General features: G+C 39.8%; 2 protein-coding genes across 2 annotated transcripts in view; one reads left to right on the forward strand and one right to left on the reverse strand.

The window, feature by feature from the left end:
- LOC113015577 (copper-transporting ATPase 2-like) overlaps positions 1 to 13,406 on the forward strand; it is a 193,707-nt gene that overhangs the window by 27,913 nt on the left and 152,388 nt on the right.
- On the reverse strand, positions 12,476 to 13,362 carry LOC113015582 (GTPase IMAP family member 7-like). The gene is made up of 2 exons (XM_026157605.1): positions 13,324 to 13,362; positions 12,476 to 13,219 (listed from the first exon to the last, which is right to left on the reverse strand). The coding sequence occupies exons 1-2, from the start codon at positions 13,340 to 13,342 to the stop codon at positions 12,522 to 12,524; spliced, it is 717 nt and encodes a 238-aa protein (XP_026013390.1). The 5' UTR covers positions 13,343 to 13,362; the 3' UTR covers positions 12,476 to 12,521.

Consider the following 13,406-nt stretch of genomic DNA (forward strand, 5'->3'; position numbering starts at 1 on the left):
TCTGCACATTCTCAACATCATCACCACAGAGATCACATGTCCTCAATATCCACCTGCATTCACAAAATTTACCTCTTCATCTCCCACACAGAAGAAGAGAAAAAATCCTCAACTGAAGCACTTACTCTGTGAACAGCTGTTGTGAGCCAGCACTATGACGCAATCGAATAACTGAAATTTGAGCATCTATCAAAATATCAATAAGACTCTCGTCTATCATATAACCAGTACTCGTGACTTAGAAAGATCATCCATGTACAAACTGAAACGGAACAGGTGACAATATCTCACCTTTTTGAAACTCGGATGAACAAAGTCACATTTTCTTTGTCAGACGTGGAAACAAGGTCATTTAGAATATATGTGCAGAAATCTTTGTTGTTTATTTTTGTCAGTAGTTCTCATGTCCTGTTAAAGTCTATCCAGAAGAATTTGTTCTAATACTTTTGATGCAAGCCAGAGAACTTGACCTATAGTTTTCTCTTTTCAAGAAAAAACATTTCTGGAATCACGTCATCATATTCTCAAATTTCCAAACCAAACCAAATACGCAAATGAAGTTCAACAAACTTCAAAACAACATCAGTGCTGTCAGGTCACACACAAAAACTGAAAATGACAACACTACTGAGCTTTCAGTGTACACTCCATCTGTCAGGGTGTGGTGAAGGAGGACCCACAATTGCAGACACATCGGCAGCAGGAGGTTTAACTGAAGGCGAGCCCTTTAATGGCTCATCAATCAACTAGACATCAGCAGATAAACAAAGACTGGAAAAGAACAATACACTCTGAAAAAGCACAAAGGGAGACAGGCACAAGATATACACTCGAGGGTGTAGACACATGGGAACACAGCTGGAGTAAAGTAGACATAACGAGACAGAGACAGCAACACTGAACACAAATCACATAAAACAATGACTGTCACAAAACACAGTAAATCACAAACACTGAGGAATGGAAACAGTGACAAATGCAGAGACAGTCAGAAACAGCAAAACTGAACTTGACATCCATAGGGAGACATGTTAGACTGGTGACACTGGGAAGGACACACATGGGTGAGACGACAACAACCTGCACACAAAAAGGAACTGACTAAATTACCAAAAGACTAAGAACTAGAAACATAACTCACTTCTCATAACAAATTACAACATATATTTTTAAAAAACAGACACACACACACAACACAACACTGGGAACAGCATCAGAATACCCAAAACGCAGAGTTTACAACCTCTAGCCCTTTGCTCTTTTCAAAGTGACGTATTGAGGTAAAGATTACAGAGACACTGCTGAAACTGTCCACGTTCTCCTTCTACATTCAAACAAGAAAGTTTAATATTACAAAAGATCAAGTAAATATTTTATGTGCATTGTATGTTTCATGTGAATTATTGTTTTGTTTGGTTCAGATTATGTGAGTTAATCTTGTAGAGATTCAGAAAACCTGCCAATCCAGTTAGATCACTATGCAGAAAAGAATCTGGGACAGCAGCTTTCGCTTTTCATTGGAGAAGAATTTCTTTGTTTTTGTTGGACATAATGACCCTGTTACTAGACAGTGATCTCTGATTATTCAGATTAACATTTGACCCAACCCTGCTCTCCTATCACCACATCATAAAAAACATGTTCTCATGGGACTGAAACACATATAACAGAAAGTTGGACAGTGATGTGAAAATACCTGTAACACCTGTGGGTTACACCCTAAATGTTTTCATTCAGTCATTCAAATCTTGTGATGGAGAAAAGCACAAAGTTCTGTGTGAATGTTTAAATCAGCAAAACTAACTTTTTGATTTCAGACGATGCTCATGTTGTTCTTTGTTCCAGAATCCACTGTTTCGATTCAGAGTTGGTTGTGGGTTTGTTTGGTTTTTTTACTTTAAATATGTTTCACCAAATCTTGTGAGGGTAGTCTCTGATTTAAAAAAAAAGAGACTTTAATAACATATCAAAATCACCTTATTTTAATAGATAAAAACTAATAATAAAAACCCTAATATTAGTAATTTCTAAATAAATAACTAATATTTAATAATAAAAACTAAAACTAATATTTGATTATTTAATACATTGATCAGAGTAGATGTGGGGGAAAAGCACAAAGTTCTGTGTGAATGTTTTAATCAGCAAAACTAATTGTTTGATTTCAGCTGATGTTCATGTGTTACTGCCACTGTTTCACTTCAGAGTTGCTTTGTTTTGTTGTGTTTTTTACTTTGAATATGTTTTACCAAATCTTGTGAGGAGAATCTCTGATTCAGTGAAGGGACTTTACAAATATATCAGAGGGATGTTTCCCCTCTTTTCATAGATAACAGAATTAATAAGTAATATTTTATTATTTTGTACTATCAGAGTAGAGAAGTTACATTTACGTAAAATGCTGTGAGAACAGTACTCATGGCCATTGATCAGTGGTCTTTGATCAGTGGTCGTTGATCAATGTTCATATCAATTTGCATATTAATGATCAAGGAACTGACCTCCCAGCCCATTGTTCATTCAGTGTGCTGGTTTCAGTTATTATGCAAATGTACTGTTTATAAGGTTGGTAATGAAACATTTCTACCACTGAAAACGCTACGTCCAGATGAACAGAATCAAGTTTTTGGGATGGACAAGTTACAGTTTAATATAGTTGTTTGCAGGTCAGACTTTGGTGAAGTACCCCTCACTCCTCACGTCTCTTGGAAACTAATGAACATTCCACAGCTGTGCAGCTAAGTTTCATAGAAGAAGTTTTCAAGAACAAGAACAAGAGGAGGAAGCGTAATGGAAGGATATGCTCCTGCATGGTATATACCACCCGCAGACAGAGGAAGTGGCTTACATCCAGAAATCCTACCAGTGGATGGATGAAGCTGGATGGATAGGTAGCACAGCAACAAGCTCTAAGTACAAGATACATAGATACAGGGGTCTACCACACTATGCAAGACCCTCAGGTGCAGGTTGTGATGCCCCTGAGATAATCCAACACATAATAGCAGGGTGCAAGATGCTAGCAGGCAGGGAATACTTGGGACGCCATAACCAAGTTGCTGGCATACCATACAGGAACATCTGTTCCAGGAGCATCTGGCATGGAAGTCCTGAAGCAAAATTAGGACACGTCCCCTAGGGTGGTCGAGAATAATCAAGCCAAAATTCTGTGAGATACAAACAGACAAACTAGTGATGGCTTACCAACCTGACATAGTAGTGGTAGACAAGCTGAGGAAGATGGTAGTAGTGATAGATGTAGCTGTACCAAATGACAGCAACTTCAGGAAGTACCAAGGGCTGAAAGAAGAGCTGAAAGAAGAACTCAAGAAAATGTGGAAGTTGAAGTTAACTGAGGTTCCAGAGATAATCGAAGCACTCAGTGCAGTGAGTCCCAAGCTTGGCGAGTGGCTCCAGTAGATCCCAGGAACAAGATCTCAGTGTTGACGGGGGAATTAGTTTATGTATATATGTTATGGGTCAAAAGTTTGGACACAGCTTCTCAGTGAATGTCTTTTCTTTATCTTCATGTCTATTTACATTGTAAATTCTTACTGAAGGCATCAAAACTATGAATGAAAACATATGGAATTATATAGTAAACATTAAAGTGTGAAATAACTCTTGATGAGCTTCATGAGGCAGTCACCTGAAAAGGTTTTCCAACAGTCTTGAAGGAATTCCCAAAGATGCTGAGCAATTGTTGGTCCTTTTCGCCTGCACTCTGCAGTCCATCTCATCCCAAACCATGGGCGACTGTGAAGGCCAGGCCATCTGGTAGAGAACTCCATCACTTTCCTTCTTGTTGTTTCTTGACCCAAACAAATCCCTTCAGCTTGTTGCTTTTCCTTAGTAGTGGTTTCTTAGCAGCTATCTGATCATAAAGGCTTCTTGCAGTCTCATCTGAACAATTATTGCAGAGCTGTGTCTGCTGCTGTTATTATGTGTGCTAATTATTGGGGGTCTAATCTGAGGTGCTGTCAACTTGTGATTTCTGAGGCTGGTGACTCGTGTTAATTTATCCTCAGTCTGCATCACTGCAGCCGGTGCACCAATCCGTCTGTCGATCTCCCGCTCCCTTCTCCCATCACTCGTGAACAAGAACCCGAGATACTTAAACTCCTCCACTTGGGGCAGGGTCATGTAGTGGGCACGCCACCTTTTTCCGACTGAGGACCATGGCCTCAGATTTGGAGGTGCTGAGACAGAAAACTCTCAAAATCTGATTTTCTGTCCAGTGTAATTTCTACCAACAGTCACAAGTTCTTTTTAAATGTTTATTTTTAACTCTGTGATCAACCCCTGTTCCACTGTTCCTATGGAGGCTTCTTCTACACTTTCTGAAAATGTTTTGAAACACTTAATTGAAAAAAATCTCCTCTTTAAAGCCTCCACATTCACCGGCAGTGTTAGACCTAGATCTGCCCTACTGTTGAAAAACAGTTTGAGCCTTTAACTTTTTCCACCTTAAAGGTAGCAATCGATCACTTAAGATCATCTTAAGTCTTAAGAAGATAGGAAGTAGCACAGTAATAATAAGAAATACCAGTATCCAGAATCAACCTTTCCCAAGGTAATTAAAAAATGGGGTCTAGGATTTTGAGAAAACATTTGCTGCAGAAGTTTCTAGGTATCGAATATTTTCAGTTTGTATGACTGATTGCATGTCGTTGAGCCAGACATTGAAGGAGGGAGGAACAGTGGACTTCCATTCCTTTAGAATAAGTCTTTTCGCAACCATCATTCCGAGATCAACTGGCACCCTCGTAGTTGCAGAAATAGTTCTGGAACATACGCAGCCAAAAACTACTATTTCTGGATTGGGTGGGAAGAAGATTCTATAAGCTTTAGAGTATTAATCAAATATTCTGGATGAGAAATTAGTCAATGAGGGACAATGCCAAAAAGCATAAGCCAGAATGCTATCTGAGATTTTACATCTGTCACATATGGAGGAAGTCGATGGATAAATTCTGTGTAGTCGAGACTTGGAGTAATGTAGCCAATGGAAAACTTTAAATTATATTAATTGATCTCTGACATTGATGTTAACAGAGCAGGAATGAATTTCTGAAAAGCACTTGTCCCACATTGATTCCGATATTTCTATACCCATTTCCTATCTAATCTGAATGAATATAACAGTAAATACTAAATATTGAATATTATTGTGCAGCACGTAAGATCGACAGTGCACAGTGTGCTTTGAGGTAGGAGCCAAAAAGGGTGTATTTTGTGTCTGTGAGCACGCGTGTGTACGCGCTTGTATTTAAAAGGTTCCTTCATGTAATTCATGTAATGATCTGCTAGAGGGTGTGGGGGGCCACAGCCCCGTCTTCCAGGGCATGAAGCAGGTATGGGGGAGATCCAGGCTCCAGACATCCAGAGGCCCCCAGAGTACAAGAGACCACAGAAGACCAACGGAGGGGCAACCGTGGCACTCTCCCGGAAAGAGCTGTGGAGAGCCCCAGATAAGGGATCACTCAGCAGCCGCGGGGGGTTGCAGTGACACGCCTGTGAGCTCCGCCGGCAGCCAGCTGTGCCAGAGTTACTGAGCCCCAGGCCCAGAGGCCGAGGGCACCCAACCCCGGGGGGGGGGGGCAAGCAAGCCCCAGGCTCCAGGCCCCGACAAGCAGCCACCAGAAGTGAGCCGGTGTGTACCTGGACTCCATACCTTGGAGGACCTGAGATTTTTTGGACCATTTTGTCTTTGTATATCTCGATGACATCCTGGTTTTCTCTAAGAATCTTGAGGAACACAGAGTACATGTCCAGGCTGTGGTCCAGTGGCTGCTGTAGAACAAATTATTCGTCAAAGCTGAGAAATGTGAGTTCCACTCTCCTTCCGTGTCGTTCCTGGGTTACATCCTCGCAGGGGGACAGGTGACCCAGGACTGACCTAGCTAAGGTTAAAGCAGTTGTCGAGTGGCCCGTTCCAACATCGCGAAAACTCTTACAACGTTTTCTGGGCTTTGCCAATTTCTATCGCCACTTTATAAGAAATTAGAGTCAAAAAGCCACTCCCCTTAACTGCCTTACATCTTCTAAACTTCCCTTCATCTGGAGTCAGGAGACTGATGCTGCCTTTTCTAAGCTGAAAGAACTATTCACGTCTGCGCCAGTGTTAATCCATCCTGATCTCAGTAAACAGTTCGTAGTTGAGGTGGATGCATCAGATGTTGGGGTGGGGGCGGTGTTGTCCCAGCGCTCTGACCCGGCCGGAAAGCTTCAACCCTGCGCCTTTCTTTTTCGCGCCGCTTCTGCCCAGCAGAGAGAAATTATAACGTTGGGGATTGGGAGTTGCTTGATCTAAGGCAGGGGTGTCAAACTCAAATACACAGTGGGCCAAAATTCAAAACTGGAACAAAGTCGCGGGCTAACATTAATATTTATTGAAAAAAAAAATCTTCCTCCAGATATAAGAATAAATCTTTTCTTATGGACTCAAACAAGTTTTGCTGAAAAACTGAATATGGAACAAGCAAAGCTTAATACTAAACGATATATACATTAGCTGTATAATACCAGTAGGCCAGCTGTAATAGTAATTTGGCATGGCTTCGTGGGCCAAATGTAATTAGACTGCCAAATTTGGCCCGCGGGCCAGAGTTTGACACCTATGATCTAAGGTGATTGATTGGGCTCACAAAGGCAGATTTGCTTGTCATCCAGGAGTTTGGAGGACCAGCTCTCTCATTAAAAGGTATTTCTGGTGGTACTCAATAGATAAAGTTGTCAAGGAGTATGTGGCCGCATGCTCAATCTGCGCCCGTAATAAATCAAACCCACGCCGCCCAGCCAAATACCTCCCAAGATTGTGTCTGACAGGGTTCCCCAATTCACGTCGCAGGTGTGGAAAATGTTTTTTATACAGCTCTTGGAGCAAAACCTTGCCTAAACTCAGATTATCACCCGCAAACAAATGGACAAACTGAGAGGCTCAACCAGGAACTGGAAGCCACCCTCCGCTGCATCACTGCCTCTAATTCAGCTTCACAGTCCTCAATCTTGGGGAAACCTGCAGTCAGCTGAGACTGAAGAAGTCACTTGGATGAGTGACGAAACGTTTCTCCCACAAAACGCCACGTCCAGATGAACAGAATCAACATTTTGGAGACAATAGAATTAAAATAATGATGCCACGTTCACGTCACTTCAACCAATCAGACGTTGCAATGCCAAAATCCATGGTGGCCCAAATTTGCTGCATGTGGCGTCTGTCCAGTCACAAGTCTGTAGGTGGGTCTAAAATGGAGGTTGTTGATGGAAAACAGCTCTGATGCAGCTAGGTAGGCGTTGTAACTTCTGATAATCATGTGGCTACAGGCTACCGGAAAAAATAATGGAGGAAATCGGGACGGTAAGCCAATCTCTGTCTTAGCACATTTGCGCCGCTATGTGTTTTTGTGGTCTTCTTTTGCGGCTCATTCAGTGAATTTTGGTCTGATTGTGGTGAAACTTGGTGTGTGGAGTCAGTGATAGCTCTGGAAGCTAACAAGCCTATCTTTAGCCGGTTACATGAAGTCTGGAGAATTTCCGGTTCGGTTTTGTTTGTTTGGCGGTCTTCTGCGCATTTACATAACTGCTCGTTTAATCATGGCTTGTTTTCGATGTGTTTGGTGGTTGTAGAAATGGTTTATATGACATTTTAGCTAAGATTCAGAGGTTTCTGTGGATACCACATATGTCTGGACTTATATTTCTCACCCCATGTTATAACCGATTAAACGTGATCTCCTCCTTTTTGCCCCCGGTACCGGGGACGTGGGGCTTCTTTTACTTACTTTCAAAGTTTTAAATGGTATAGCACACAGTTATTTAAGCAAACTCCTCAACACATACAACCGCAAAAGAGCACTGAGATCATCTAGCCAGATGCTTTTTAGGTCTAGATTGAAGGTCTTGATTGAAGCATAGAAGAGATGGGGCCTTCACAGATAAAGCGCCTAGACTCTGGAATAACTTGCCAGTTGATATTTGTACTTCAGAGTCCATTCAGTCTTTCAAACTGAGTATTAAAACTCACTTTTTTATGTTGGCTTTTAATTCAAGTTCAGTTTGATTCCCATCAGACTTGTTTTATGTTTGTTTTGTTTATTTTGTTTTGTTTTTATGTTAGTATATGTGCTATAGAAATAAAAAATGATATTGATAACTGCCTGACGAGACTTGGGCTCAAATTTCAAATTTTTCTGGAGTTTGAGCCCCAGTAACTCTTAGATACTATCCAGAAAGCAACACACTCCAGGACAGATCTGATCAGCAGATCCGCCCCACTTTCTGGCCATCCAAACAGGATCCATCCGCTTATGGAGAAGGCATCATCAAACAACAGGAACAACGAGAACGTGTTTTTGTTGTTGTTGTTTTTCTTTAAATTCTCAAATTTCACTATCTGTTCTCACACAGAAACCATTGCACTGGGTTTGCTTTGTAGGTACTGTAAACTTTCTTTCCAAATTTTCTTCATTCGTGGAGTTACAATTTCAGCAAAAATCATACTTATATGAAATGATGTGAGTAACTGCCTTTTTTGCATTTTTATTTAGAAATTGAGATTGCTTTGAGCAAAGTTAGCTTAGAGCACATTACCTACCAGCATATTAGCTAATATAAAATGAAATGCTAAGAGGTTAACCGTTTAAAAAGCACCTCAGTGATTTATTTCAGTGTGGCAGGTGCTGTTATTGGGTTCTCTAGTCCAGTAGTTGTCACTCTAAGGCTGAACAGTTTTCTTTCCAAGACAATAAGACTTTGACTGAATAGCAATTTCTCCTGAGTAACATCTGTCCTCACCTTTAACCTAAACCTTGGTGAAGTTTAGATGGCCTCATCCAGCAGATAGCTATGCTGTCAAGCCAATGAGAAACTTAGAAATTGGGGTTCTGGATTGGAATGACATTGATGTAAATACATTATTTGTAATGAAATAAAATTCTCTGAATAACTGACCATCAGCCCAGAGAACAACTTCATACAAACAGACAGGGAACAAAAAGAAATAAAAACAAGCAAACCTGTTCTCTAAGAAATACTACAATCCACATTTATTTTTATTCATTGATGTTATTACCAAAAACTACTCTGACTAACTGACAAACTAATAGTCCCTCAGTACTTCTTGGCTGTCTGCTCCAGGTTTTGATTTTTTCTGTTTTCCTCTCTCCTCTCTTGTCTCTTTTACTCTTTTGTTTGTGTTTATATTCATGGATAGGACTTATCCAAGTAATGAGTAAAGTAAGGGATTACTATTGCAAAAACAGTAATTAGATTACCGTTACTTTCCCGTAGGAACGCTGTGACGTAATGGGAAATTCACAGAGAAACTCGCGGATTCTTCCACTACCGCTGCGGCACACCTTCACCAGTGTAAACTTCCGCCTATCCTACTCCTGCTTTACAGGTGAAAATAGAGCAAAAGGACCGCTAGTCTTTGACTTTATTTATTTTCTGCTGTGTTTTACTTGCATCTATTTGAAAGACTGAGTGTAAACACAAAAAAAAAATATTTTATGTGCTGGAATGTGCAGAAAATAGGTTTAAATATTAAACAAATTTCTTCCAGTCAGAGAATGTTGCAGATAATTAAATTTTTTTCTTGATGCATAAAGTTAAAAGACTAAAACTAATAAAACACATTTTAAAAAGAGACTTTTCCATTTGATTACATTTTGTATGATGGATTATGCAGAAAAAGTAGAATTGGGCTGAAAGATCTATCGCTTTATTACCTATTCAGGCTGTAAATCGTGTTTTTAAAAAGTAACTAACTAAGTAAATAATTACTTTTGAAAATAAGTAATCAGTAAAGTAACTGGATTACTTTTTTAGGGAAGTAATCAGTAATTAGTTACTGATTACTTTTTTCAAGTAACTTGACCAACATTGATCACGGGTTCCTGCCTCTGGGTGAACACACCTTTTTCACAGAAAAACTGTGTTGGTAAAGAATAACAGTGTTATTCAGCAAAATGATCCCTCTTTGAACAAGACTGCTGTGTTTACTGTATTAACTACACAGCTGTTTTGAGATATTGTCACCAGAAACATCAGTGGTAATAAAAAAGGAATAGAAAAAATTCCTCTGTCATAAGAAGTAGATCACCTGTAATTAATAAAAGCTAGAAAAACATGCTTTTATTAATTACAGGTGATCTACTTCTAGAAAAACATGCGGGCAGCACGGTGGCACGGTGGTTAGCACTGTTGCCGCACAGCAAGAAGGTCCTGAGTTCAATTCCACCATCAGGCCGGGGTCTTTCTGTGTGGAGTTTGCATGTTCTCCCCGTGTCTGCGTGGGTTCCCTCCGGGTACTCCGGCTTCCTCCCACCGTCCAAAGACATGCAGCTTGTGGGGATAGGTTAATTGGATAATTCAAATTGCCACTAGGTGTGAATGTGCGAATGAATGTGAGTGTGAATGGTTGTCTGTCCCTGTGTGTTGGCCCTGCGACAGACTGGCGACCTGTCCAGGGTGTACCCTGCCTCTCGCCCTATGACAGCTGGGATAGGCTCCAGCTCCCCCCGCGACCCTGAAAAGGATAAGTGGTAGCGAATGGATGGATGGATAGAAAAACATGCATTTGGCAGTGTGAATATATTCCTTATGGCAGGACAGTGTGTGACTCAGGGTTAGAGTGAGGATAAAGTCACTTGATTTTCTGTTGAAAGTAGAAAAAAGTAGAGTAGAGGCAGACCTGAAAACTTGCTCTGTTTTGCTTTCTCATTGAAGCAGAGGCAGCTTTTATGAAATATTTTAATGAATTTACAGTGAGTGTACCGCTCTCTCTCTCTCTGCTGATAGAGTTAATTCCAGCAGTCTCTGTCTCACGCTTTCTCTCATCAGTATGACAGTAATCATTCAAATACGACCATTATCACAAATCGGTCCACACGGCCATGACAAAACCTCAGAGATGCATAGGAATGGTGTTGAAAAACTATTTCATCTTATGTAAATAAAACAAAAACAAAAGAAACCTTACACCAACCATGGTGTGTAGTCTGTACAGTCAGTGGTTTAGGGGAGTGCGTACGTAAGAATGGTGTATGCATTATGTTGCTAAAGGCAACCAAAGTCCAACAGGGTGTCTCATGGGACAGTGCCCACCAGCAACTGAGCTCTGAAGGCTTTAAAAAAACACTGCCCCAGGTAATGTCAGTTTCATTTATTGTAAATGGGAACTCCACCCCTCTAATGACTGCAGACAAAACACACAAACAGGACAAAAGGAAGGCAGGGTGGAGTGGGCCATCACACCATATTTTTTAAATTACCCTTTGGATTCCAGTCTTTATGGGACTAATAAAGGTTTACTTTATCTTATGTGATAGGACTGTCTATGTTGGTCTCCCAAATCCACAAAAGAATAGTTAGAGATGGGGTATTTTCTTTTACAAATGCATGTGTAATTAATAGAAGCCGTAGTGTCAAAAAAAAAAGGGAATCCTGGTGCCTCCCAGTGGATAATGGCAGCAGATACACCACCTGTTAAAACTGAGGTTAAGTGCACGAAAACCTTTAGAATGTCATAATAATTTCCCTGGTGTTTCTAACCACAGCAGTGTTTAGAAAAATCTACACTACAGAAGCTCGACACGGCATCAAAATGTCAGTATCGAGTGTCCCATCTATTTGTTTTTCAATCTTGTGTTGCATAAGGTCAGACAGAAAATTTATTTTGTACTTTGGTCAGCAATCCAAAGAGTAACTTCTTAGCAGTCATCAAGAGAATAACATTTATTGTACGAGTTTTTGTAGAAAACAGTAGCATTACATGAACATGTATGAGATTTATAATAGCTCAGGTTGGTTTTAATTCAACACGAGTAACTTAATATTTGAAATACATAAAAAATGAAAAAAAAAACACTTTTTTTAAAAAGAGAACACATAAAATTGACCTGTGCAGAGTCTATTTTTCAATAATAACAAAAACACAACAAATTAGACTGTTAGGTATAGATATTTATTTAATTTGACTTTCATTTACTAGACAAAAAGAACACTGAACAACTTTTTAAAGCCACATTGGGATGAACATTCTATGAAAAAATTATATGATACATACATCATATCTATATAGATAGATAGATAGATAGATAGATAGATAGATAGATAGATAGATAGATAGATAGATAGATAGATAGATAGATAGATAGATAGATAGATAGATAGATAGATAGATAGATAGATAATATACACAATAGATTTGAGTTCGGACATATAGACTACATTTAGAATGGATACAAGAAGTACTTTTATCTAATAATTAGTCTTAGGTCCAAAACTTGTATTATTAAACTTTTATTATTAAACCCTACTGACATCCAAGGACACACTGAAAGATGTGTTTTTATTTTATATTTATTCTGATAAATTAAAGCAAATTAATGCTACACAATTATCTACACAAAGTGTGCATCAGAGATTTTTAATATATTTCATATGTTCACATATGGGTACACAGGCTGTCTTGTTTCCATTATGCTGATTGTGTTTAGACAGTTTATCAGATTGATTTAATCTCTTGCAAGAATGGAATGAAAACGTAAAATGCTCTGGTGCAGTGGAGCAAGGAACCTGTACTGAGCGACTCGCATTCCCATTTTCCGTGCAGCTTCCACCTCTTTAAACATCTCATCTGTGTAGTACGTGCACCTGTTCTCAGCCACCATGCGATCAATCTTTCCAATTAGCTCCACCACTTGCTTTCTGTCACTGCTTAGGTTATCAAAGACATGGAACCTTTTTCCACATCTTAGGATAATGTCTTTGAGACCTTGGTGGCCTTTATTTACATACTCTTCTATGGTCATGTCTCCAAGATCACCACCACGGGTGAACAACACAATCATGTAATGATTAGCCTGTGGCCCAAACAGCTCCTGCAGGGCTTCCACAGAGTTTTTTTCTTCTTTGGTGAATCGACCGACTTGAAGGACCAGCAGGAACACGTGAGGACCTGGACAGGAGATTTCAACACATCTCACAATTTCTTTTTTGATGATTTCTGCGGATTTTCCCGTGTCCAGAATGCCAGGTGTGTCTACCACACTAACTACCCTATTACCAAACTTCTTCACACGTTGTTCACAAGATTCAGTCACTGACTCTGAACTGGGAGAAGAAAGGAAACATTTTTCTCCCAGGATGGTGTTTCCAACTGCACTTTTTCCCACGCCAGTTTTTCCAATCAGCACAATCCTCAAGTCAGCCTCTGCAACACAGATTGCACCAAAACTATTTACGATGTCAGAAATTAATAACTCAGCATCTCAGAATCTCAGTTTGGGATATTAACTATACACAGGTAGAGCTTACCTTGTGGAAATAAAGCCATATTTTATTGAAGTATTGTCCTGGCAGAGGTGAGAGCGATGAATGTGAATATTTCTGTTGAACTC

The sequence above is a fragment of the Astatotilapia calliptera genome, chromosome 23, assembly GCF_900246225.1.
Source record: "Astatotilapia calliptera chromosome 23, fAstCal1.2, whole genome shotgun sequence".
In the NCBI taxonomy this organism is placed as follows: Eukaryota; Metazoa; Chordata; class Actinopteri; order Cichliformes; family Cichlidae; genus Astatotilapia; species Astatotilapia calliptera.